Source organism: Mirounga angustirostris, unplaced genomic scaffold, assembly GCF_029215605.1.
Source record: "Mirounga angustirostris isolate CCGP_5_RB_7025 unplaced genomic scaffold, mMirAng1.0.hap1 SCAF_7, whole genome shotgun sequence".
Classification (NCBI taxonomy): Eukaryota; Metazoa; Chordata; class Mammalia; order Carnivora; family Phocidae; genus Mirounga; species Mirounga angustirostris.
The window spans coordinates 153,785,509-153,809,774 of record NW_026991715.1 but is presented as its reverse complement, the minus strand read 5'-3'; the positions used below and the strand labels follow the sequence as shown (position 1 = coordinate 153,809,774).

Genomic DNA, 24,266 nt, shown 5'->3' with positions numbered 1-24,266 from the left:
AGAGGTTTTCCCTCCTACACGGGAGCCACGGGGCGTGTCCAGCCCTCCTGGCCCTGCTCCTCCTCCCCAGCCAGCCGGGCCTCCTGGAGGCGGGAGTGCACTGCGGAACAGGCTCTGCTCAGAGAGGGCGCTCTTCTTGTAGCTGAAACCCGAGGGGGGACGGGGACAGGGGATGTGGAGCCCACCTCCAGGGCGCTGCCCACCAGAGGGGCTGGGGCCTTGGCAGCAGCCCCCTACCCAAGGTGGGTCCTGACTGCCAAGGGGAAGGGTCTCTCTGGCGGGACAGTGCTCTGCACCCCTCCTGCCCCATCGCATGTGTCTCTGGGTCTGGCTGTGGCCCCCCCAGTACCTTTCTCCTTAATGGTGAAGTTGTCCATGGGGCTCTCCATGGGCAGTTTCCCGTTGGGGACACTGCTGTTCCTCTGAGAAACAAGAGGAAACTGTCAGCAGGTGTGGACGCAGCTGCGCCCGGACCCCAACTGCCCCAACCGTTCCCAGGGGGGCCCCTGCTGGTGCTGCTGGGAGCCCTCCAGGGCCCCTCCTGCTCTGTGAGGGGTTATAGGTGCACAGTGCCTGCCCAGGCCTGTCCCTGGGGGTGCCCTAGTGGGACCCCAACCCCCAGGGAACCCCACGGCCCCTCTGCCTTTACCCGCTTCTGGGCGCGTTCCCTCTTGTAGAGTTTTGCCGCCTTCTTGTTCTGGTTGATCCCCAGCTTGGCGGACTTGAAGGACTCCAAGCGTTTCCGCATGGTCCTGTGGAAGATCTCCTTGTCCTGCTTCTCGTCTTCGTTCGGGGTTAGCTCATGCCGACTGTAGAGATGCTTGTACTGGGGGAGAGGTCACAGTGGGGACACCTTGCTCAGCTGGGGTGCTGGGGCTGCCCCGAACCTCACAGCCCCACGAGCACCCCCAGCCAGACAGACCAGGGGCGAGAGAGCCCAGGGACCCAGCTGGGAGGCTGAGCCCCGCGCCTCCTGCCAGCCCTCTCCGCACTCTGCAGGGAAACTGTCCCAGGGGGAGGAGGGGGCCGGGGCTGTGCCCCGCCCGGCTCCGCAGCCCACCTCCTGCCGAGGCTTATACAGGTACTGCTGCAGGGTGTGGTGAGTGACCATGTCCTCTGTGTCACGGATGCTTCTCCTCCTCTGTTCCAGGGACTGCATGTCCAGGCACACCGCGCTGATGTTCTCCCTCCTATGTGGAGGCCATGGTGACCGCCTGCCCTTCCTGCCCTCACCACCGGCCTCCTGGGAAGCTTGTCCTGGGCCTGACTTCCCATGAGGCCTGCCCCCCCAAGTGCTCCGTGCCCTCCTCACTCACCCCCCAAGCCCGGCGCCCGCACACCAGTTGGCCAAGCCCCAGCCTTGCGGCACCACAGAGCGGGAGGCCCAAGCCCCGGGGACCGGTGTAGGTAGGGGTGACCAGGGATGAGGCCTCAGGCCCAGGTCTCTGTCTGGCACCCTCCTCTCTTGGTCTCCATCCGGGCAGACGCTAACATTTCCTACAGATGCACTGGAGCGGGGGACACCAGCGCCTGTGTGCATGCCCTCCCTGGGGTCCCATGCGGGGGCCTCTGCTCCACCCTTTATGACTCGCAGGTGCCCCCAGGTGCCCACTGGCCAGTGTCTGTCCAGAGGGGCCCTGCTGCCTATGACCAGGCGGGCCTGGGGAGTGCAGGTCAGGTGAGACCCCTGCCCATAGCAGCCTCCAGGGGCAGGCGGGGAGGGGCCCAGGCCAGGGGCGGCCTCTTCTGGTGGAAGCCCGTGTGAACGTGAGCACGTACAGGAGGTAGGAGACAGAGGCCTCCACGGTTGAGGGCCGTGGTGTGCTGAAGTCCACGTTGACCATGTTGTCAGTGCTGGGAGAGCGGATGAAGGCCAGGGACCCACGGCGCTCTCCCTGTGGGGAAGAGGAAGCTGGGGCAGCCCACACCGTGGAGTGCCTTGAAGCTAGGCGACCACCAGCCCCTGGAGAGCTGAGGCCGCAGGTAAGGCCTCGCTCCCTGGTTGGGGCTGGTGGATGGAAGAGGAAAGTGAAGGCAGAACCATGGGTCCTTCAACCCAGACCCTCAGTGGGCACGGGGTGTCAGGAAACACTGCAGCTCCCCACAGGACTGGGGAGGTGGCCCCTGTCCCCACTGGGGACTCCCAACCATCTGCCCTCAGTGACCCTGAGAAGGAAACCCCCAGTGGGGGCTCATGGCCTCTGTCTGGAACTGAATCAGATTAAGATCATGTAGAGCCGAGCCGGACATGAATGAGAGTTGGAAACAGCTACTCTCCTTGGGTGGGAGCGTGGGGCCGAGTGCCAAGGGGGTCACTGGAAGAGAAGCAGGGATGCCTCCGGGGAGGGCATGGGGCCGGCGTGGCGGGGCAGGAGGCCCAGAGGCACAGCCCCGGAGGACGCACCACCCCCGCTGCGGTTTGAGCGGGCAGAGCCAGTCCTGACCATGCAGGAGCCCATATCACGGCCACTGGGCACTCAGTGTGGTGGGCAGTGGGGGCCCTGCAAGCAGCCTGCATCTCCCACGTGGGGGCTAGGGGCGTCAGAGTGTCCGAGGGAGACAGGACTCGGCCAGCAGAAGGGACAGTCCCTCCTGCCCACCCATCCAGGCTTGAAGGACGCAAAGGCCTCTGTAGTCCCAGAGGGCAGAGATTTGAGCAGTGAACTTTCCCAGCCCAGGGCCAGAGGTGCAGACAGCAGGTGACCTTGTCCCTCCCAGTGCCTGGAGCTTGTGGGTTGGGGTTTCAGGGGGAGCAGGGTTGGTGTGGCATTAGCTCAGTAGATGGTATAGGGCCCTTCTTTTTACTGCTCTCCTTGTGGCCCCTGCATCCGTCTGTCCTGGAGTGACCCCCGGCTGTGTTAGGGCATCAGGCTGTACATTTGGTGTGGACAAGTCCACTCGAGACAGGAATCACTTTCCCCTCGGAAGGAAGAGATGCTTCCAGGGCTCTGGCTACGCCCTCTGGCTGAGGTCCATGGGATTTGCTGAGATGGAAGTGCAGATCCCTAGCTCACCAGGCTCTGTGTAGGCCTGAGCTGGTGAGGCGCCAGGTGACCTCGGGGCCCAGGGGATACACACGGGGCAAAGGCCAAGCGACTGTCACACGTGTGCACTGCCTGGAGGCATGTGGCCACTGGGGAGGGGCCAGCCAGATTGTGTGTCCAGGAGGAGTGGGGTTTGACCTGGGGCCTGCTATGACTTGGTCACTTCGACGCACCCCGAGTCCTGAGTGGCTGTGGGTTGGCACAGGGCATGTGGCATCAGAAACAGCAAGATCCAGAGAGTCACCATGCAGCCCGCGTGGCAGGCTAGTCCCTCATCCTTCCACAGGCTCCCTGAGCCCACTCACTGACCCCACACTGGATGCACCAGCCACTAGTTGGTGGGGGGCCTTCTACGGCCCATCAGCCCCAAAGACATGGGGGAGGATTCATTCACCTCTAGAACGCAGGTGTTCTGTGGATGCAGGAGAGTCCTGCTCACCTGCAAGGACCTTAGAACCACAGCCCGTTCCCAGGTGTGCCCTGTTGACCCCACAGGATGCAAGACATCCTTGCTGCTTTCCCCTCTGTGTGCATGGCTGTGCGTATGCAGACATGCACGAATGTGTGTGTGCACATATGTATGTTGGGGGCATGACTCTGTAATGCCCTAGCTGGTCTTCGATCTCAGACTCACCACACCACAGAGCGTCCCACAGAGAGCCGTGGGGGAGGGTGCTGTGCCTCAGCTCCCACAGCCACTCTTGGGGTGTTGGAGGACCCAGGAGCTTCATGTCATGAACTTGTCAGCAGCCCCAGCATGGTGCCACCTGGGCCTTCCCACCAGGGGCCTCCCTCCCTGGCCCGCTGCCCTAGACCCCATCCTTTGGCTGGGTGTTTTTCAGCCCCCAACTCCAACAAGAGAACAGATGGAATGTTCTGGTACCTCAGCCACATAGCTAATGGCATCTTTCAAGTTGAGTTCATGGAAAACATTCAGAATCCGATCTCGTGACTTCTGAGCCGACCTTCTCATAAGGATTTTGCTGAGGAATTTCCTATCAAAATTGGACCACCTGGGGGGTCAAACCAACACGATATCAACACTTGGATGGGCCGTGGGCAAGGCCCCAGGATGGACGGGGACCTCGGCAGTTGTGGGGGGCATGGAGTTGGGGTCCCCCTCTCACTGCCCGGACTTGTAATGGACATGGTCTCGCAGGAACTGAGACACAGGAGACGCCCTCCCTCCCCCCAACCCTGACTTTTAGTTACTGTAACAAGCACAAAGGTGAGTTTTAAAATAAAAGGAATAAACCTCAGGGGTGCTTTTTCCTCGTCTGTGCTCTGTTCCTACCTTCCTATATGAAGGTACATGTCATTAGAATGTATGTCGAATTCTGTGTTTTGTTTTCTTATTTAATACAATATTGCAGTTTTCCAAGTGACTACCTAACCCTCTGGAAAGGGTGAGGCTGGGGGAGGGCAGGGCCCTGGGGCCCTGGCTACAGTGAAGGGGGCGCATTTTACCTGCAGAGGGATTGGCTGGGGGAGGAGGAGCCCCTGAGCTCCCACACTAGGCGAGAACAAGGCTGGCCCGAAGGAGGCTTTAAACCCAACACACTTAGGGTACTGGCCAGTATTCTGGGTCAGAAGAGCAGGTGGCCGGGTGAGAATAAGAGGGACATCTAGCCGAAGCCCAGTGGGCCACGAATAGGACGGACGTGGTGGTGGAGGGAGAAGAGGGGGCTCCAGTGGGAGGAGGGGGCTGGGGGAGTCCCAGGGGAAGGAGGGGCTCCGGGAGGAGGGGCTCCTGGGGGAGAGGGGTCCCAGAAGCAGAGGGACTCCGGGTGGTCCCAGGGAGAGGGGGAGTCCCAGGGGAAGGAGTGGGTCCAGAGGTAAGGGGATTCCTAGAGGAGGAGAGTGTCCAGGAGGAGAGATTCCAGGGGGAGTAGGGGGTCCAGGGAGAGGGGGAGCCCCAGGGAGAGGAGGGGGTTCAGGGGGAACAGGAGTCCCAGGGGGTGGGGGTCTCAGTCAAGAAACCTTCTGACCCCTTTAAAGGCAGTGTTCTTCAGTTAGCTAGCACTTTGTGAGGCTGGTTTATGGGGAATATCAGCGGCTCTTTCTACCCTGTGGGTCTCCCGTTAAAGGCAGAGGGAAGGGGGCGCCTGGGTGGCTCAGTCGTTAAGCGTCTGCCTTTGGCTCAGGTCATGATCCCAGAGTCCTGGGATGGAGCCCCGCATCAGGTTCCCTGCTCCGTGGGAAGCCTGCTTCTCCCTCTCCCACTCCCCCTGCTTGTGTTCCCTCTCTGGCTGTCTTTCTCTCTGTCAAATAAATAAAATCTTTAAAAAAAAAAAAAAAAGGCAGAGGGAAGGAAGCTGACATTGGAGACTAAAGATGCCTCCAAATATCCCCATTTCAGCCCAGCCAGGGGCGCCTGCAGCTACTTACTTATCTCTGAGATAATTGTGTCCAATTTGTCCCGATATGTCCTCAATGGCTGAGAGGATGTGGTCGAAAGCCTTCGCAGGAAAGAGAAGGGGATTAGCATCACTTGGAGGGACGCAACTGCCAGCCCTGCCCCGCCCCCCCCAACCTGCAGCCGCCACCGGGGGGTCCCCTACCCTGCCGTGCAGCTTCTCGTTGAGTTTGGGCTCTCGATGCTCACTCCTTTTCACCTTCAGCCACTGCACCAGGGGCTTGATGGTCAGGCCCTGGAAGACGGGTGTTGACCCTGGTGGCAGGCGGCTCCACCCCAGGGCCCACCCCGGTCCACTGAGCCCCCAGTGTGTGAATGCACAGCCACCCACAGGTACACAGGGACCTGGCCCTGCTCTGAGAGCCCCCCAGGCAGCTCTCTAGATTGTCCAAAAGCAAGGGGGAAGTGGGACACTTTCCTGGGCGTGTCTGGTCAATGGAATATTAACTGGGGCTTTGTTAGCCAGCATCAGCCCAGGAAGGACATTTTTAGGCCAAATTGTGCTGCGTCCCCTGTGGGGCCACATGAAAACCTACAAAACGGCTCCTAGTTACTAAAATAGTAAAAACCAATTAGGGCCTGGAGGCTGGAGAGGCTTGTCACAGCGCCCCGGGCCGGCATGGTGAGGCCGGGAGGATGGGCAGGGGCACGCGCTCGACCCTACCTGGAAGATGACCGTGAAAAAGACCACGATGATGGTCGTGCTGACGAACAGGTTCCTCTCCTTCACCTTCTTCTCGTCCAGAAGGACAACCAGAGCGAAGGCCACAGCCCCGCGCAGGCCACCATAGGACATGACCACCTGATCTATGATCTCCAGCTGCACCATCCGGTACCGGTTCAAGACCCAGGTCTGCAGGACGACACCTGTGGGCGGGGCCCGCACTGAGCGCCCACACCCCAGGAGTGCCCCCCCTTCTTGGCAGCCACCGCACCGGGGGAGCAACATTTGGGAATTCCCTCCTTGGGCATTGACGGCGAGGGTGACGGGTCCTGTTCTGAGCAAAAGTCACGAAAACGCCACCCTGGGGCCCTGCTCTCCCCACACCCTCCTGTCTACACCGGTGCTCCCTCTTGGCCGAGAGCCAAACCTGCCCTGTGACCCAGGAGGCAATGGAAGCCTTGTGTCCTAGGACCACTGACCCTGTCTCACTCCGGCAGCTGCTCCCTGGAGCCCCCAGTCCCCGCTGAGCACAGGCAGAGTGGGTTGTGGTCCCACCCCGGCCTGCACCCCAAGGATGGGCCACAAGGGTCACAGCGGGCAGCAGGGATCCAGCCTCACAGGAGCCTCCATCTGCTTCCTCAGCGACAGCATCCAGAGTGAGTCAAGGGGAAACCAAATGGGTTCCCCTAGGTTCTAGAACCTTCCACCCTGCCCCCCAGCTACCCTATCTCTGACTCAGGGTGACAAGGCCGTGAAGAAAGCCTGAACCTTCACTGCACATAACTGATGGCCTGGCCATGCTGAGGCTCCCCAGGGGCTCTGGAACCTGCTGCTCACTGGGCCAGGGGGTTCACTCCAAGAGGGCTGGTCACAAACACCACGTCCTCGGTTCCCACAGACTGCCCACAGTGGGTCCCCACTGTCCACCCTCCACTGTCCCCATCATCCCTCAGTCATCCCCACTGCCCCCCACCATTCCCCACCTTCCCCAATACCCGCCTCCCCCAGGCATCCCTGTCATTGTCCCTCCTCCCGGTCACCCCCATCGACTCCCCTCTTCCTCGTCATCCCCACCCCCGTCCCCACACTCCTTCGTCCCCACCATCCCCCCGGCACCCTCACCGATGGCCCGGTACACAGAGATGAAGACCAGTGTCAGGAGCACAAAGGCCGTGTTCCACTTCCAGATGAGGGGGTTCACGGCCGAGATGCCCAGGAACATGAAGATTATGGTCTCCGCCCCACTGGCCAGCATCTTCATGGTGTAGCGCACGGTGGTGGCCGACTGCTCGGAGATGTTAGCCTTCACGTACTTCTGACAGCAGATGCCACAGAAGGTGATGCTGCGGGCGGATGGGCTCGCTGTCGGACTGGGGGCCGAGACTCCACCTGCACAGCCTGTGGCCTATGTCCCGGGCACGCACCCCCCCGCTGACCGGCCCTTCTCCTGGGGCTACACCCCAAGACCTGAACCCTGAGCCGTCCAGTGGGCTGCCTCAGTGTCTGTCCCCAGTCCAGCGGCAGCTGGCTCTTGGACGGGTGCTGGGGCAGATTCGGGTCACGGGGTGCCAGCCGGCCGCCCCCCCAGGGCACCCAGAAGAGGCTGCGTGTAGGCAGCGGTCAAGGGCAATTCTGTGAAAATGCCCACTCCTGATTTAAAACCCGAATAGACCAGATTCTTTGCCCCCACAGCGGCTTCTCAGCCCTCATGGGGAGGTGGGCCAGGCAGAGGGGGGCTGGGAAGGGCCCGGGAAGGATGAGCCCAGGAAGGGAGGGGCCGTCCTCCCCCGGCCCCACCTCCCTTCCCTCCCTCCCCCCTCCCCTCCCTCTTCCCTCCCCTCTCCCGACCCCCCCTCCCCCCTCCCGGCACAGCTGCTTGGCTGTGCTGTGGGGTGACCCCGCCCCACCCCTGCACACCAGCACGTGGCCCGGACACTGCAGCTCTGGCACCCTGGGGCGTGGGAGTGAGGGGGACTCACGCCAGGATGGCTGACAGCGACAGCATCTCGGACGTGAGGTAGGACAGGTAAGAGATGATGAAGACGAAGCCCGGCTCGATGATGCGCACATGCTTGGTGAAGCGGGTCACCAGCGAGAGCAGGAAGGCAAAGATGACCCCCACCAGCGTGCCCCCCAGGCTCACCACGAAGAAGGACACTGTGGGCCAAGGACGTTGGCTGAACCGCCTGAAAGGCCCTTTGTGGCCGGGTGTGGCTGGCCCCTGTGTGGGCGCGGCTGACCGGCCTTCCTTCCAGACCATTCCTCATCGAGGGTTGCCTGGTAACCCCCACAGAGGCGCCAACAACTCAGCAAACAAGAGGCCAGTTCTCCCCCTGAGAGGCCGGCACGTGGAGCGCAGGGAGGCCCGGCTCCCCTCCCCCATTGTGGAGAAAGGCCAAGAAGGAGGCCTTGGGCAGGGTTGTCCCTGGACCCCCAGGACAGCAAGGCTGTCATTGTCCCTGCCCAGAGAAATGTTTACTCGGGACCACCCAGGACACCAGGATCCCCGTCCTCCAACTTGCCATGCTGGTGGGTCTCAAAGGGCAGCACCCTGCCTCCCCAGGGTGCCCGGACCCAACGAAGTTGCGTTCGTGAAACACACTGGGGATGGGAGGAAACTACCACCCAGACTTCAAAGTGGAAGTGCCTTCTCCTACACAGGCTGTGGGTTCCAGGGGCAGGCCTGGGGCCGAAGCCTGGAGGTGGTCCCCAGGCTGGAGAGGAGACGTGGCCCCCACACTCCCCAGGCGGGTGGATCCCCCAGCCACACACCTATGCCTTTCACGCAATCCACGCCAGTCACCTTGTCATCACCCAGCGTCACGAAAGATTCAAACACGTTGTAGAGGACCTGGGGGGGACAGAGAGGCAAGCATGACATCGGGTCAGCCCTCGGCCTGCACTCACCCCCCTGACCCAGGCCCCGGGGACTCGGGGACTTGGGCTGGATGGAGCAGCCTGTAGAAGCCACCAGAAATCACTGGGAGGAAATCATCACGGGGCAATAATGCTCAATAAGACAAAGGCCCAAGATGAGCCAGCAGGTGGGCTAGGAGAGGCAGAAGGACATTCTAGAAGGAACTAGAACCTTCAGGAGCAAACCTGGCCCTTTCCTACTCTCGGCAAAGCACAAAGCTACCCACTGCGTTTAACTCCGTTTTGTTTTCCCAGATGAAGCCAGAGTTTCATTTTTAGCGACTTCACCATTGCATTGACTCCTGCTTGTGGGAGCATACCCCTTGATGTCTTTGCATGTTAACCTTTAAACTGTATCCCACCAAGATATTTGAGACGAAAAGCTCGAGAACTATATGCTAGGCTCAGCTGTGGGGACAGTGTTGTGTTTCCCGGGCCTCCTAAGGACGTGCTGCTCCACACCGCGGGGCCGAGGGGCTGCCATGGGCAGATGCCGGCTCCTAGGGAGGCCACTTGTCTCTGGGCCCTGGGCCCGCCTCTCCAGGTCTGCTTGAGGGGACACAGGACCCCAAAAGGCAGGGAGTGCTGCTGTCTCTGCAGCAGGAGGCTCGGCAGGCTTGACGAGCACTGGTGGTGGGCAGGGCCTGGGCCTCCAAGGGCCTGGGGGCTGGACCACAGCTCAGCTCTCTCCAAGGAAACGCGGGTGGGAAGGGGGATGGAGCCTCCGGCAGGACTGTGCGTGGGGAGCTCTGCGGTGAGCCCCGAGGCTCGGGCAGAAGTTCGCGCTCCCGCAGAGAGGGGAAGCCACCGCACAGGGCAGCCCAACCTCAAAGGAGCTGTGTGTTACATTTCCGATTAAATTCCAAATTAATTCTCAAATTCCCCCGAGAACATCTCTGCTGCAGAAGAAATCTGGTGCAGCACAACCTTGGGACTTCTCAGTCTCCTGAGCCCTGACGGGACATGAGAAGGGGGGTTCTTAGAGAGACCACCAGTTACTTTCAGAGCTAGGACAGATCTTCCTGTCGCGCGGTGTGGGGCCGGTGGGGCCAGACCCTCGGGCCCAGAGCAGGTGCTCAGAGACACAGCGCCTGGCCGACCTGCGCGGGGAAGTCACTCTGTGCGCGCCTCGGTGTTACCTATAACTCACTCCCACAGAGGTAGCGGCCCGGTTGGGGATGGGTTTCGAAAACTCCATGCCGGCCACTGTGATGCTGAGACAGTGTCCCCACGTGTCATGAGCCTTCTGTTCACTTTGTGGGGTCACTGTGGCCTCACACCCTAACAGAGGGTCCTCCAGCCCCTGCCCGCCCACGGGGGCCCTGCCACACTCCCTTCTGGAAAGAAAGCTGCCTTCGGGGGCGTGCGGCCCGTGCTTGCTCATCGTCCTCCCTTGCTCCTGGTGAGAGCTTGCCCTTTGTCTCTTCATGGGCTCCCTTAGGGGACCCACAACCAGGTGGCACCAAATCTGGACCCAAAGCTAGAGGCGTCCCGTTCTGGGAAGCATGGCGGTGGGGCTGACAGATGGTTACCATGAAGGAGGGAGAACGGATGAAGAGCTGACCAGACCGGCAGTCATTCTGAGTTAGGAGGTGGTGAGGGAAGGGGGGCCACGCGCCAGGGGCACGGGGAAGCCTCCTGCAGTCGGAGCTGCGAGCAGAGGAAGAGCCCCCTCACACAGCCTCGGCCTTCGTGTGCCCCGTCCTCTGCCCTCTGCACCGAGGGGCACTGCAGCCACTGAGTGACCGTGTTTCTCCTCCCAGTGGCTCTGAGATGCCCTGTGCCAAGTCCCAGACCCACCCCGCACCCGCTCACCACAGTGACAGCGTCGTTCAGCAGTGACTCCCCAAAGACGATGATGAACAGGACCTCGTTGACGTGTACCTCCTCGAACACGGCCAGGACGGCCACCGGGTCCACGGCGGCGATCAGGCTGCCGAACAGGAGGCAATCCAGCAGCTGAACTTTCAGGTCTCCTGCAAGACAGGCAGGGCTATCAAGGAGAGCCCTTCGGGGCCCAGGCAGAAGGAGGACCTCGGAGTCAGGCACACTTCCTCCCCTTGGCCTTCTGGGGGGCTGCCCCAGGCTGTTGTCCTGCTGACGGCTGGGTTGGAGTCCCCTCAGGATGGGGACTCTGATGCTCTTGGGTCTGGGGCTGGCCGGTTGTGGGAACCAGGGTCAGACTGCCTGCCTCCCTCCCATGGGCCCCCACAACCTTCAGGAACGGCTTGTCTCACACTCCAGTGGGGACTGGCCGCCCTGCCCCTGGCTGCTTCCTCTGGCCAGCTGTACTGGTTAATACCCCCATACAGTGCTAAATAGGCCATCTGCCAGCAGATGAGGGGCCCCTGGTGCCCGGCCAGGCACAGCATGGAATCAGACCCCGGCCCTGGCGGTCTGCAGTCCAGGGATGCAGATGGTGTATTTGCTAGGGAGGTGGTCGGGGGCTCGACAGGCCTGGGGGAAAGGCCTCCCTGGGAAGTGATATCTCAGCCCAGATCAGAGCCACCAGGACCAGCCTGAGGGGAGGTGATGGACGGGGCAGGGGGGGGACAGGCCTCACAGGGCCCGGGGAAACCCGGGGGTTCCAACAGGAGAAGCCGCTGGGGAGGTCTGAGGGACAAGAAGGGAGCTGGGGGCTCAGAGAGGAGGGAGGGGAGGAAGGGACCCTGGAGGTGCAGGTCCTCAGAGCTCAGCCTAGCCTGCATCTTGGAGTGACCCCTGCCCAGTGAGTTCCTGGTGCCCTCGAGGGCGGGGGTCAGGCTGAGATGCACTTTCCAACTTCTCTGTCCTTCCAGATCCATCTCAGTCTCCAGAGCCACTCCAGGTTGCATATGCAAACCCCCGGCAGCGATCTTCCCTGGACAAAAGCTCAGGGACCCCCGCATATGGTTGCCTGTCCCAGCTCTGTTCGGGACACACGCCTGCTCTCAGAGGGCTGGTGGGAGGAGGACCTTGTCCAGGGGCTTTCTTGGCATGGAGCCTCCTCCCCAGGCTGAGTGGAACCGTGTGGGCTGGACGCCTGCCGGTTCAGAGCTGAGGGCCCCCTCCAGGCCCAGGACGGGGGGCTTCCGCAGGAGCCCGGCTCTCCCTCAGGGCCAGGCAGGGCCCTGGGAGAAGGTCGTGTCTGTGGGGAGGCAGGGCCCTGGAGGCGGTTTCTTGTGAGCTCTGAAAACCCCACAGCCTGAGCCACAGTCTGGGTGCTAAAGGGGTGACAGGTGTTAGAACCAGCTTCCAATGACTTTAAGACGTCTCTTTTGGAACGGGAATCATAGGGTTTGCTCTCCCACCTCCAGATGCTGTGGGTGAGGCGGAGGTGAGAAGGCAGTCTTCCTGGCTTCAGATGTCAGCGGCTCCTGGACCCACATACCCTTTGAGGTGTTCCATCTGTAGACGCCTCCTGGCTCAATGGCCTCTCGCTGTCCACAGACCCTGACAGACCCGGTGGCACCTCCTAGAAGCCAGCCAACCAGGCAGCAAGTGCCCTGTGTCCAGGCGCAGCCTGTTCTCCTCCCTGGTGGGACCATCTGCCACCCACCGGCCCTGCCAGCAAGATTCCTGGGACCGGACTGGACTGTGGGCTCCCTTTGACCAGCTGCGTGCTCCAGGACCCTCTCTCCACCACAGCCAAGAGGACCTGAGGTTACACCCATCTGAGGGGGCCTCTCTGACTGATGGCCTGGAGTCTCTGCTGGGCCCACCCCTAGCTGGCTTGTCCAGATGCCCACCCAGGATCCCCACAGCCAGGCCACAGGTGGCCCGGCCTAGGCTGACCTTTCCTCAGAGGGGTGCTCCCCTGCCTTGAGCTGCACCTCAGAGCCTGGCCACTGGTCTGCAGAAACTGATCCCCACCTCCCTAGCCCCATCAGGCTCCTGGCTCCGGGTGTCTGGGGACAGGACAGACTCATTGGCCCCTGGGTGCTGTTCTGCTCCGTGACCTTGGCTGATGTCCACCCTTGACCAGCTGCATCCTGAGGGCTGAGCACAGGCCCCCTCAGGGATCCTGGTCCAAACCCCAAGACTTTCCCTTGGGTCCAGTGGCCGGAGGTGGTCCTGTCATCTTAGCTATGTCCCAGCTATCTAAAGGCATCGCCAATAAATGCAATCAAATGCACCCGAGGCTTACTCGCGTGCGAGGCCTGACCAGGTGCATTCGGCCCCATGTCACCCTTGAGGGGTTTCTCTGGGTTGGGCCTGGGGGTGGTGCCAGATGGCAGCAGGGGTTCAAAGGAGCATGCATGCCCCCCATGGGCTGAGGACAAAGTCCTGAGATGACAAATGGGCCAGGCAAGGTGATGGTTCCCGTTAGGGGCCCTTTGGCCTCTCTTTCTCAGTTCGTGTGCTCTGTCGCCAAGGCCCCAAGGCCCTGATCCACACGGGGAGCAATGCCCAGCCTCTTCCTATAGTCAGATGGAAACCGCTGACCAGGCCCATCCCTAGAGTCTGGTTCTTGCAGGTGGGGGTGTTTGGGGCCAAGGCTGAGCACACAGACAGGTGCCCGTGGTGCCGACTCTCACTTCTCCTTGGTCGCCCCCAAGGCCGTGAGCCAGCGCTGCAGACCCACACTGCAAATGCACAGCAACCGCAGAGTGGGCCGTGCAAGGCCTCAGGTGAGCCCCTTGCCCCACCTGCGCCAGTTTCCCATGTAGATAATGGCCCACTCCCAGGTGGGTGGGGTGCACCTCGGCTCTGCGCCAGGGCTGAATTAAGTAACCCAAACTGCAGGGGGAGCGGCTGCAGACACACAGATGAGTGGTGGCCGAGCAGCGGCCGGCGAGGCTTCTCCTGCAGGACGTCCTGGTAGGATGACCCAGTCTTTGTGCTCAGGTGCGTGTCTGCCAGGGCTCCTCCATCTGGCCTCTGCCAGAGGGGGCCTTCCCCTCCCTTCCCCTGGGTGCTTGGTGGCGGGGAAGTGGGGCCCAGCCCCATCTTCTTGCTGAGGGGGAGGGACAGCGGCTCGGCTGTCCCACCCACCCCACCCACCTGCTAACCTGGTTGGACAGGGTTTCATTCCCAAGCAGGACTCGAGCCTCAGCCTGGGGATGCCCAGACAGCTGTTTATTAATTAAACCTTATTTTAAACAAACCAAGCTGGTTGAGTGGACCCACCAGTAAGGTTTGTCACCCTGAACACTCCTCCCCTTTCTGGGTCTGTATTCTGTATCCTGAGCTTTCTTAAGTAGTAAGGCTGCCCACACCCTGTTCCTGCAGAGCCCACCCCGAGAACATCCCCCAGGACCTCGTCCCCGGACTCCACCCCGAGGACTCCACACCAAGGACCCCACCCTGAGGACCCCTCCCATGCGGGCCCCACCCCGAGGACCCCGCCATGAGGATCCCCCGCCCCCAGGACACCCCCACGGATGCCATGCCCGCTCACCCATCAGGCCGCTGAGGAAGACGCCGTAGAGGGACAGTCCAGTGGTGGCCGCGTTCCACACAGTGCCGATGACGGCGTACAGCAGGATGGTGCCCAGGTTTCCGAAGAAGAGCCGGTTGGGCATAAAGTAGCCGGCGTCCAGCACGATGGGGGGCAGCAGGTAGAAGAAGAAGACGGTGGGCGTCAGTGTGAAGGAGGCGATGTGGTCAGCTGCCCAGACGATGCCGCCCAGCACCAGGCCTAACACAATGAGCAGTGCGCTCTCGGGGACGACGCTGGTGACCTTGTGCGACAGATGGAAGCCTGTGGGGGAGACGGAGGGGGAGCTCAGGGGCCAGGAGCCCTCCGAGCCAGGCCACCGCCCGGTGGGAGTGGGCTGGTCCAGGGCCACTACAGGCCCCTCCCACACAGGCAGGTTTCCTTCTGGAAGCACCGTGGCTGCTCAGGCAGACGGGGCGGGTAGTGTCTGCTGGTAGGCTCTGACCGGCCTCCTGGGCCTCCCTGCTCACCCCTGGGAGGGGGCTGAGCCCGCCACCTCCCTGGGGGTTGCCTGGCTCTGTGGACACACAGGCTGGAGGCCTGGGAGGGGCTGTTCTGGCTCATAGGACAGACATCTGGGTCTGTGGACGTTTCTCTCTGGCCCCACTCATGCAGCCCCCTCGGGACCTGGCCCCCAGGACACCCGCCTCGGGGTCTCCTTGTCTCCCGCAGAGGGAATAGCCCCTCCTCTTCCGCGGGCAGCCCACGAGGCTGGTGAGGAGGTAGGAAGAGTGTCCTGTGATGGAGTCAGGCTGGAGGGGGCAGCTCCAGGTCCCGAGGACAGGACGCCCAAGCTGGGTGGGCAGGGCCCGGGGCACCCACAGCCCCCAGGCCACACGTGGCCCCTTCCGGCCCTCCGAGCGGGGATGCAGTGCCTCGTGCCTCCGAGCCACGTCTGGCCCAACCTCATCCAGCTTGTCTCAGGTGCTGGAGCCCGGGCCCTGCTTGAAGCCTGGCTGCATTTAAATCTTCCTTGGAGGGACCGTCCCCCCTTCCTGGCTCTCTGGAGGTCACAGGCCCCCAGGAACAGAGTCTTCTGAGGCCGGGTCTCCAGGGCTCCCCCACAGGCCCTAGCTCCACTGCGCCAATGTGAGCTGGCAGGGGTGGGGGCGGACAGAGGGGCCCCGGGGGTGAGTGAGGCAGCTTCGCAGACCTATTGGGGCCCGTTTCTCCTTCTATTCTAAGACTCAGGGAAAAAGTGAGAAGAATTCCTATGTTAAGCCTGACATCAAAACAGCTGGACTGTTGACAGGAGAGGTCTCAGCAATGTCTGGGAAAATTCCCTGTTTCATTCACTGAGGTTCTGTTTATTGAGAAGCCTTCTTAGAGATTCAAAGGAGAGCTGTCTTCTGAGGTGCCGAGGCCCCAGCTCCGTGCAGAGCGTGGGTCGTTATCCTGCGAGGCTGCTGGCGCTGACCCTGTCCCGTTTGGGGGGCTGGAGGGCCGGGGGGGCAGCCGGCACGCTGGGCCCAGGGGGTTCGGGTCCCACCCGCCCTTCCCGCCAGGCTGCCTGTCCTGAGCTCCGCTCTCCCCCCCTGGCCTGCTTAATTATGGGGTCATCATGGGGGTCAGAGGCTGGCTCTGGAGGAGACTGCCCAAGGAGTGGCTCTTTCCCTTGTGCATGGTCCCCCAAGTCTGGTGGAGAAGCAGAGTGGCAGGTGCACACACGGGACCTTCTACGTGCGCCCCAGTGTCACCAACCCACTTGGTCACCGTGCTCTGGGAAGGAGCGGGTCTCAGCTTGTGGAGGCAGAACAGGTTAATGCTTCTGGGATCTGAGAATCTGCTGGGGGTCCCTCCCCCCACATGCCCTGAAGGCTCTCCGGCTCTCCTGCACCCCAGCCATGGTCCAACTCCCTGTATTCCCATCAAGTTCTGTTCTTCCTTCTGAAAATTTTCACACTGCTCAGATGAAGACAGCAGCCCTGCCCCCCCGAAGTTGGGGGGGGCCCGCAGAGCGAGGCCCCGGGAAGCTAGCACCTTGACTGACACGGTCACGTGACTGACGATTGCCAAACCATGCAGGGGCACGTGTGACAAACGGCACGAGGCGGTGGCTGCCCAGCATGACGGACAGCAGCTTCCCTGGAAACCCTCAGGGCCGCCCCAGCTGGTCAGCAGGAAAACAGCCAGAGGCTTTGCCTCACTGGGGTGTCCCGGCTCACGTCTGCCTGCAGGGTGCTCTGTCTGAGCCTGGGAGGGGCAGGCGAGTGCGGGTATCCCGCGCTGTGCACCCTGGGCCTGGCTCTGCTCACACACAACTGGGCCCGAGAACCCGGTCCTCGGCGGCACGTGGCGCCCCAGATGCGGGCTCACGGGGCTGGCAGCCAGCAAGCCTGTGGCCCGCCAGCGCCCTGGGCCTGTGGTGCTGGGGTCCCCGACGCTTTGGGAAGAGAGCGGGCAGCACCTGAAGCCCCTGCCAGTCCGGGCCCTGCCACAGACACCGGGCTCCACGGGTCTGCATCCTAACAGCCCCCAGCGACGTGCTGTCACATTCTGACACTGTATGGGTCCCCTCCAGCTGGAGACCCCTGCTCATCTGTTAATGTCCAGAGACAGCCAGCTGTATAATTCCCTCTGTCCCAGTGGCTTTGGTGCCCAGGAGCTGTGTCAGCGAAGCCCTTGGTCCTTGCCCAGAGCCAGCTGTCCTGTCCCCTTGGCTCCGGCCTGCATCTCTGCCCTTGGCAGGGTTGTTGGCAGGGTACCTTTCTCTGGGGTGGACGCGTGCCCTCTCCTGCCCCCAGGACTCCCCACGAACCCCAGGCCAGGGGCGCTCCCTCTCCTGCCCACCATGCTGCTGGCCAGGCTGCACGAGGGGTCAAGCCTGTGACAAGCTCCTGGATGCTCTTCTTGCCTTTTTAAGGCCATGACATTGCCTCTTCAGGGACGGCCACCGAGCAGCAGGTACTGCTGTACACGGTGCCCACGGGGCTGTGGGCCTTCTGAGGATGGAATCCACGGTGGGTCCTCATGAGCTCTGAGCGTCACAGGTGGGGTCAGCCTTGGGGGCACACTAGAAAGCCCTAGAGCTGGCTTCAGGTCATGTTGCTGAGTAGTCTTTAGCCACAATCTCTCCCCAAATTAGAGATTCACACAGGATCCTGATTTAGTCAGTTTGCCGTCGGTGCCAAGGACCAGGCTTTTCTTTAACAGGAGGACACTGTGTGGACACCACGGGCTAGTCCTCAGGCACGTCCCTGCACAGCAGCCCGTTACCATAAAATCTTGTTAATTTGGGAAACGGGTGGATGAGGGACAAGCTGACTTCAGACCTAATGCTCCTGCTCTAAAGTAAGCCCTGAAAATCCACAGAAGAGGTAACCTGAGCTCTTGACTCACTGAGAAAGAAACCTAAGTGCACATACACAGTGCGGAGGACAGGAGTGTCAGTCCCAATCTTTGCCATCCCGATGTTGGACGCACCTTGTGCAGGGACGCACCTTTGCATCTTCTGGGGGGCTGGGAGGCATGTGCGTTTTAGCCCAGAGCTCATCCGGGATCTGTCACAGCTGCCCACGCTGGGGACACATCTGTCCGCATCCCAGGTGGCTGAGAAACTGTGTCTGTTGGTAGATTCAGTGTAACTCGGTCCTATTCTTTTTTTTTTTTTTTTAAGATTTTATTTATTTATTTGACAGAGAGACACAGTGAGAGAGGGAACACAAGCAGGGGGAGCGGGAGAGAGAGAAGCAGGCTCCCCGCTGAGCAGGGAGCCCGATGTGGGGCTCGATCCCAGGACCCTGGGATCATGACCTGAGCTGAAGGCAGATGCTTAACGACTGAGCCACCCAGGCGCCCCGTAACTCGGTCCTATTCTGAGTGAGGTGTGAGCGTCTTCCCACATCTGGGAGACATTCCTTTCCTTCTCTGTGAACTGCTTGTTCATAGCATTCACTGCTCCTTCGCTGGGGGAGGCAAGGCTGGCCACATGCTGGGGCAGGTCCTCACACTGTCCAGGTACCGTTGCTCACCTTTCAGTTTTATGTTGTTTTGCTCTGTGCAGACATCTGTTTAGGTAAACTTACTGGCCTTTGTTTTATGGCCTCTGAGTTTTGTGCCTTAGAATAAGCCCTTTGTACTTCTATGTTTCCTATTACACTTTTAACATTCCACTTAACTTGGATTTAGCAAAGAAAATATTTAAACATAATTGTGAAACTGAAGGACTTGCCCATCCGCAGAGAGAAAGTCTGCTCCCAAATTCCCTTACTTCTCTGTGTTCACCCCTGCCCTTCCAGCTCTCTACTTCCGCGTGGCTGGCTCGCGTCTTCCCGTGTCGCCGGTGTGAGGACCAGACAGCGGGGTCGTGTCCTGGGGCCGCACGCGCTGCTTTGGGCTCTGAGCGAGCACAGAGGAAGGAACGGAGCAGACTGCTTTTTCCTCCCCTCACCCTGATGGGCACTTGTTTGCTTGTTTTTTCTGTCTGGTTATGGGGAGAACTTTTCCTCCTTGAGAACGCCTGGTAGCAAGGATAGATCTTCACGCTGAGTCTTCTTTCCCTAGTGCTGGGGATGTCCCTTCAGTCTGCAGGGCAGCTTCCTGCAGGCTCCTCACTGCCCGCACAGCGCCCAGCCGGCCACTTGCCCTGCCTTGGCTTTTTGTCTCGGGTGTGCATCCACAGCGGACATCCTGCACGGTCCTCGACCCCGGGGCAGAAGGCGGCACGCACCTGCCCAGCAAGGGAAGCTGCCCTCCGGGTTCGGCTGCCCCTGGACCGTGCCGCTGATTCTCCAGACTCTCCGCCCCGGCCCCACCTCCCGTCCTGTCCGTGTCCCGCTGCGCCCTGGAAATATCTGTCAGGAAAGTCTGAGATCTAACACTGTGTGTTTCCCCCATGAAAACCCTCTTTAACAATTTCCCTGTTTCACGGTCTTCACTGGAGTGTCCAATTGAGTTTGCGTTTACCCTTTTCTGGGATGTAAAGCTCTGTGGGGACTTCCCTTCTGTTTCTTGGGTCCCATTTTATGCCAGGTGGGTCCCCCTTCTCCTTCCTACGACATTAGCGTGGCTGCCCGGTATTTCTCCGTCCTGTGGTGCCCGACCTCACTTTCTCTGCATTCACGGATGCAGGGCAATTTTCCGAGTCAGGCTTCTGCCTCACATGGGCCCACGTGTCTTCTCTTGAGCTACAGATTAGGGTGGGATGTTGCTGTCCTTGTCCTGTGGGCTGAGAGCTTGGCAGTGGGCAGTGGGGGGAGCCCTCCTGGGACCCTTATTCCGGGCTCTCAGCTGGCCCCACCTGGAGCTGTTCCTTCCAGGCTTTGCACATCGCTGCCCCCCAGCCCCATCAGGAGGGAGGGTAACAGTCTCGAGTGGCTGGGGTCCCTGGTTGATGGGAATTCTTCAAGAGCAAGTCCGGCCAGCCAGAGACTGGTCAGGCCTGCGGGCGGCCCTCCCCATCACCCGTGACCCCTTCCAGATTGCAGCTGCATTGTAATGATCTAATTAAATGGAAGACTTGATTGATTCTAAGTGGCAATTTGCTGGTGGTTCAGCCATTAAGGGTATAATGGGCATTTTAGGAGCCCGTAAGCCGAGTTCCTGCTGGAGGTGCCCTGTGGCATCTGGTTTCTGTCGCTGGCCGGAAACCTGGATGGACACAGGGAGGAATGTGGCTCCCAGTTGGGGCGAGTCACTGCGGGCAGACCCTTCCTTCCCGCGGTGGCTGCGCATCAAGTCATTATGAAAATCACCAACATGGGCGTGGAGGCCACGGATCTCCGTCCACAGCCCGAGACCCAGCCTCGGCTGCAACCCCGCTGGACAGCCTGGGCCTCTGGGAGGCGGGGAGGGCGGGAGGGCAGGCTCCCCACCACTGGCCCCATCACCAGAACACCCAGTACCTCGGTCCACGGCTGTGTGCTCAGGTGGGCTTGGCCACCAAGACTGCAGTGGTGGGTGGGAAGATCCCAATTCCCTCCCAACCCTAGTTTGCTTTACTCCAGAGACAGAAGGACCCAGCAAAGGCAAACCTGAGCAGTAACCCAGAGCACCTCCTTGGGACCCACACCTCTGGGGCCTCCACATCTGGCCTGTCCCCGAGCCTGAGCCGCAAACACAGAGAAAGGCCACGTGCCATCAGGGTGGCTGTGACCTTGGGAAGCAATTAGGTGGTGCAACCTTCCACATCAAAATTCCTCTGCATTTGCTGGGGAGAAGCCAAACCCTGCAGGCTGGAAGGACAGAGAATGTCTGAGCCTTTGAGGAGCCGCTGGCTTTTCCTGTGTGCCTCGCCGAAGGAGAGGGTAGCCAGGGGCCCAGCACGCACACCAACCACGCTGTGTGGACGCCGGGCCCAGCTGGGGCAGAACAACAACGGGGACAAAGCTCTGCAGAAAGACAGCGGCTCCCACACCCTTGAGGAGCAGCATCTGACCGGTGTCAACTCCAGCTCAGCAAATATTTGAGGTGCCTAATGCAAGCAGACCACGTGGTGCACACTCCCAGGACGGACAAGACAGAGTGACAAGGACAGCAGAGGACAAAGCCAAAGTGCTACAAGAAAGTGCGGACCACGGGGTCGGCGGGGGGGTGAGGTGGGGTCCTGGGCTCCCCTGCCTGCTGGCCGGCACCTTCCAACAAGGACACGTTAATGAAGCGACTTCCAAACCCACAGGTAACTGATTGCTGAGGCAGGGAGAGTTACAGCTAATTAAGCACAGACACCCGGCTGAGGATGGTAACGACGAGGGAACACACACTTTTAGTTGTAATTACAAACCCTCGGACTGGTGTGAAAGGTCAGGAGGTGCCAGCCTGCCAGCCAGTCATTTCCGGAGTAGGTCCGGACGAACTGGGTGCCAGGGGCTTGGGAAGGTCATTGCTGATGGGTGTCACGCCCCCTCGGGACGCAGCTGGGCACGCGGGGTCAGGCCCTATGTGGCCACTGCCTCCAAGGATCTCTCAACAAAATTCAGCTGAGTCCACGCAAATGCAACAGCTCAGTAAATCCTTTGGTTTTATTTTAACATGTACGGACCTTGGTGAATAAACGCTGCTTGATGGAGTAACCAGACCAAGCAGTGGACACCTTCCCAGAGAAACAATGGGAAACACTTGGGCACACACAGGGGACCCACTTCACTTAGTAGGACGAGCAGGTCAAGGTTGGACCTGAAATGTCCACACACTCAGGTCCACAGACATACGGACACACACGGACATACACGGACGCACACACAGAGACAGACACATGCACACACACGTGGGTCCCCAGCACTGACTAACTCTCCAGACAAGTGTGGGGTTCCTCCAGCATTTTCCCAGAATAGGGCTACCTCTGAGCCCCCTCCCCACCATCCATGAGGAGAGGAGCAGACCCCCTCACTCTGATCTCCACGCCACCTCACGAGGCACCAAGGTAGGAGTTATACTAAATGTATCCGCTGCCAAGCGCAGGGCAGGAGGTAAAGATATTTATAGTGTCCTCAAATATTACCTAGCTGATCCCACATCCCCTGCCTGCAAGGATGTTGCAGATGAGTGCTCAGAGTGATAGATGAGCCAGCCTGGCCTCTCCCCGGGGCAGGCCTCCTTCTGGGACCCTGAGCAGAGCTTCTGCTCACAAACCACAAAACACTTTAAACATTGCAGGCTTATAAAACTCAAGCAAACTTTGTCAACTTTTTAATTAAAAAAATGAAAAGTGTTAATAGCTTCCTAGGAAGCGTCAGATTCTTCAATTCTGAGCCATCGTGCACAACAGAAGTGAGGACAGAAGGAAGCCTGGGCCCCAGCCAGCTTCAAGCACTGGAGAGAGACCCAGAGCAGCATTTTGGTTTAAAACAAAAGCCTCGGGGTGCCTCGGTGGCTCAGATGGTTAGGCGTCTGCCTTCGGCTCAGGTCATGATCCCAGAGTCCTGGGATCGAGCCCCGCATCGGGCTCCCTGCTCAGCGGGAAGCCTGCTTCTCCCTCTCCCACTCCCCCTGCTTGTGTTCCCTCTCTCACTGTGTATCTCTCTGTCAAATAAATAAATAAAATCTTTAAATAAATAAATAAATAAAAATAAAATAAAATAAAACAAAAGCCTCATCCTGTGTTCAGAGGTGTCCACCCCAGAGGCTGTCCCTTGTAGGGCAGGCAAGGCAAGAACACCACACGGCAGGTGTTGATAATCTCACATATATTGTACACACTTGTAGTAATGAACAGTAAGTGTTGTCGAGTGGACCCGGGAATGAACATCCAGGCGGACAGCGTGTCAGAGCCGAGCAAGCACCAGCAGGCCACCCCACATCAGTGTCCTTCTCCCTGAGCACCCTCCCCTCCTTCTCAACCCTCCTGTGCCAGGCTGCTTCTAAAGTGCTCCGAGTACAAAGGATCACATGCTTTAAGCTTTGCTTTCTTGTGATTTCACGTTTGGCTCTAACTTAATAAAGATTTTAGAGCAGGATCTATGACAATTATAACTTTGGGGCCAGACACTGGGGTGGGGGGGTAGGCACATTGCACCAAGTATCCCCGGGGAACAACCACCTAAACACCGTAGAGAGACGGAAAGAGACACTGGAGGGCTCCAGACCTTGAAGGAAGGGGAAGCAACAGGCCAGTGCCCTGTTTTCTTTTTTGTTTGTGTTTGTTTTTCTGACTTCCCTGTTCTTTATGGCTTTTTCCTGAGGACAGGCCCCAGCCAGGGTTGTGCGGAGCAGTAAAACTCAGATAGAAACCTGTAGTCTTACTGGATCGAGAAAGTGGAGGACAGGGGTGGGGACGGCCACAGCAGCTGGGCAGCATGAGGCTAAACTCCACGTTCTGTGCATGAACTCTTCCCAATTTCCTGGCTGACCCCTGAATTACACAGGAAAGAGACAGGTCCCAACCTCCCATCACCACAGGGGAGACATCTTTGGAGTCCCAGTCCATTCCTGGTCAAACGGCAACGCAGCAACAACCACTACAAAATCAACGCTCTTCAGAGGAGCATAGCCGAATACAGAGTCTCTACAATGCATGAGCCACAGTGTCCTGGGAACAACTCCAAATTACCAGGGAATATGAAGAACCAGGAAAATGGGACCCATATATCAACGGAGATCTCAAGATGATCCAGATGTTGGGTTTAGCAGACAAGGGTTTAAAAAGAGCTACTGTAACTACGCTCAAGGATGTTAAGGAAAATATGCTTGTAATGAATTAAAAAATAGCAAATCTCAGTAGCAGAAAAGAACAGGAGTTGGCAAATTTTTTCTGTAAGAGCCAGATAGCAGATTGTTTAGGCTTGTGGGCTATCCAGTCTGCTCAGCAGCAGCTCAGCTTTGCTGCCATATTGAAAGAACGGTCATAACATACAGTAACGGATGGACACAGCTGTGTTCCAAGAAAACTGTATCTACAGAAACATGTGGTCAGGGGCACCTGGGGAGCTCAGTCGCTGGGCATCATACCTTTGGCTCAAGTCATGGTCGCAGGGTCCTGGGATCGAGCCCCGCATTGGGCTCCCTGCTTAGCAGAGAATCTGCTTCTTCCTCTCACACTCCCCCAGCTTGTGTTCCCTCTCTCACTATCTCCTCTCTCTGTCAAATAAATAAAATCTTAAAAAAAAAAAAAAAAGAAACATGTGTCCAGCCCTTGGGCTGTAGTCTGCTGACCCCTGAAATAGAAGAAATTTAAAAGAACCAAATGAAAATTCTAGAATTGAAGAGTTCAATATCTGAAATAAGAAATTCAATAGATAGGCTTAACTGTAGACAGAGATGAGAGAAGAGATTGTGAACTCAAAGTTACGTTGGTGGAAATGGTCCCACCTAACAAAACAAAGATAAAAAAGATAAAAAGTGAGCAGAGCATCAGTGGCCAGTGGGACAGTG

At 59.5% G+C, this 24,266-nt stretch overlaps 1 protein-coding gene across 1 annotated transcript in view; it reads right to left on the bottom strand.

Moving 5' to 3' along the window:
* Positions 1–24,266, bottom strand: part of SLC9A3 (solute carrier family 9 member A3) — a 44,194-nt gene that overhangs the window by 1,297 nt on the left and 18,631 nt on the right. The window contains exons 2-14 of the mRNA XM_045888343.2: positions 14,421–14,723; positions 10,856–11,016; positions 8,897–8,975; positions 8,104–8,281; positions 7,247–7,467; positions 6,125–6,327; positions 5,606–5,695; positions 5,433–5,503; positions 3,928–4,057; positions 1,780–1,895; positions 1,061–1,190; positions 650–826; positions 350–422 (exon numbers count right to left, since the gene is read on the bottom strand). Of these exons, the coding sequence (XP_045744299.1) occupies positions 350–422; positions 650–826; positions 1,061–1,190; positions 1,780–1,895; positions 3,928–4,057; positions 5,433–5,503; positions 5,606–5,695; positions 6,125–6,327; positions 7,247–7,467; positions 8,104–8,281; positions 8,897–8,975; positions 10,856–11,016; positions 14,421–14,723 (1,932 nt within the window). The remainder of the gene's footprint in view (positions 1–349; positions 423–649; positions 827–1,060; positions 1,191–1,779; positions 1,896–3,927; positions 4,058–5,432; positions 5,504–5,605; positions 5,696–6,124; positions 6,328–7,246; positions 7,468–8,103; positions 8,282–8,896; positions 8,976–10,855; positions 11,017–14,420; positions 14,724–24,266) is intronic.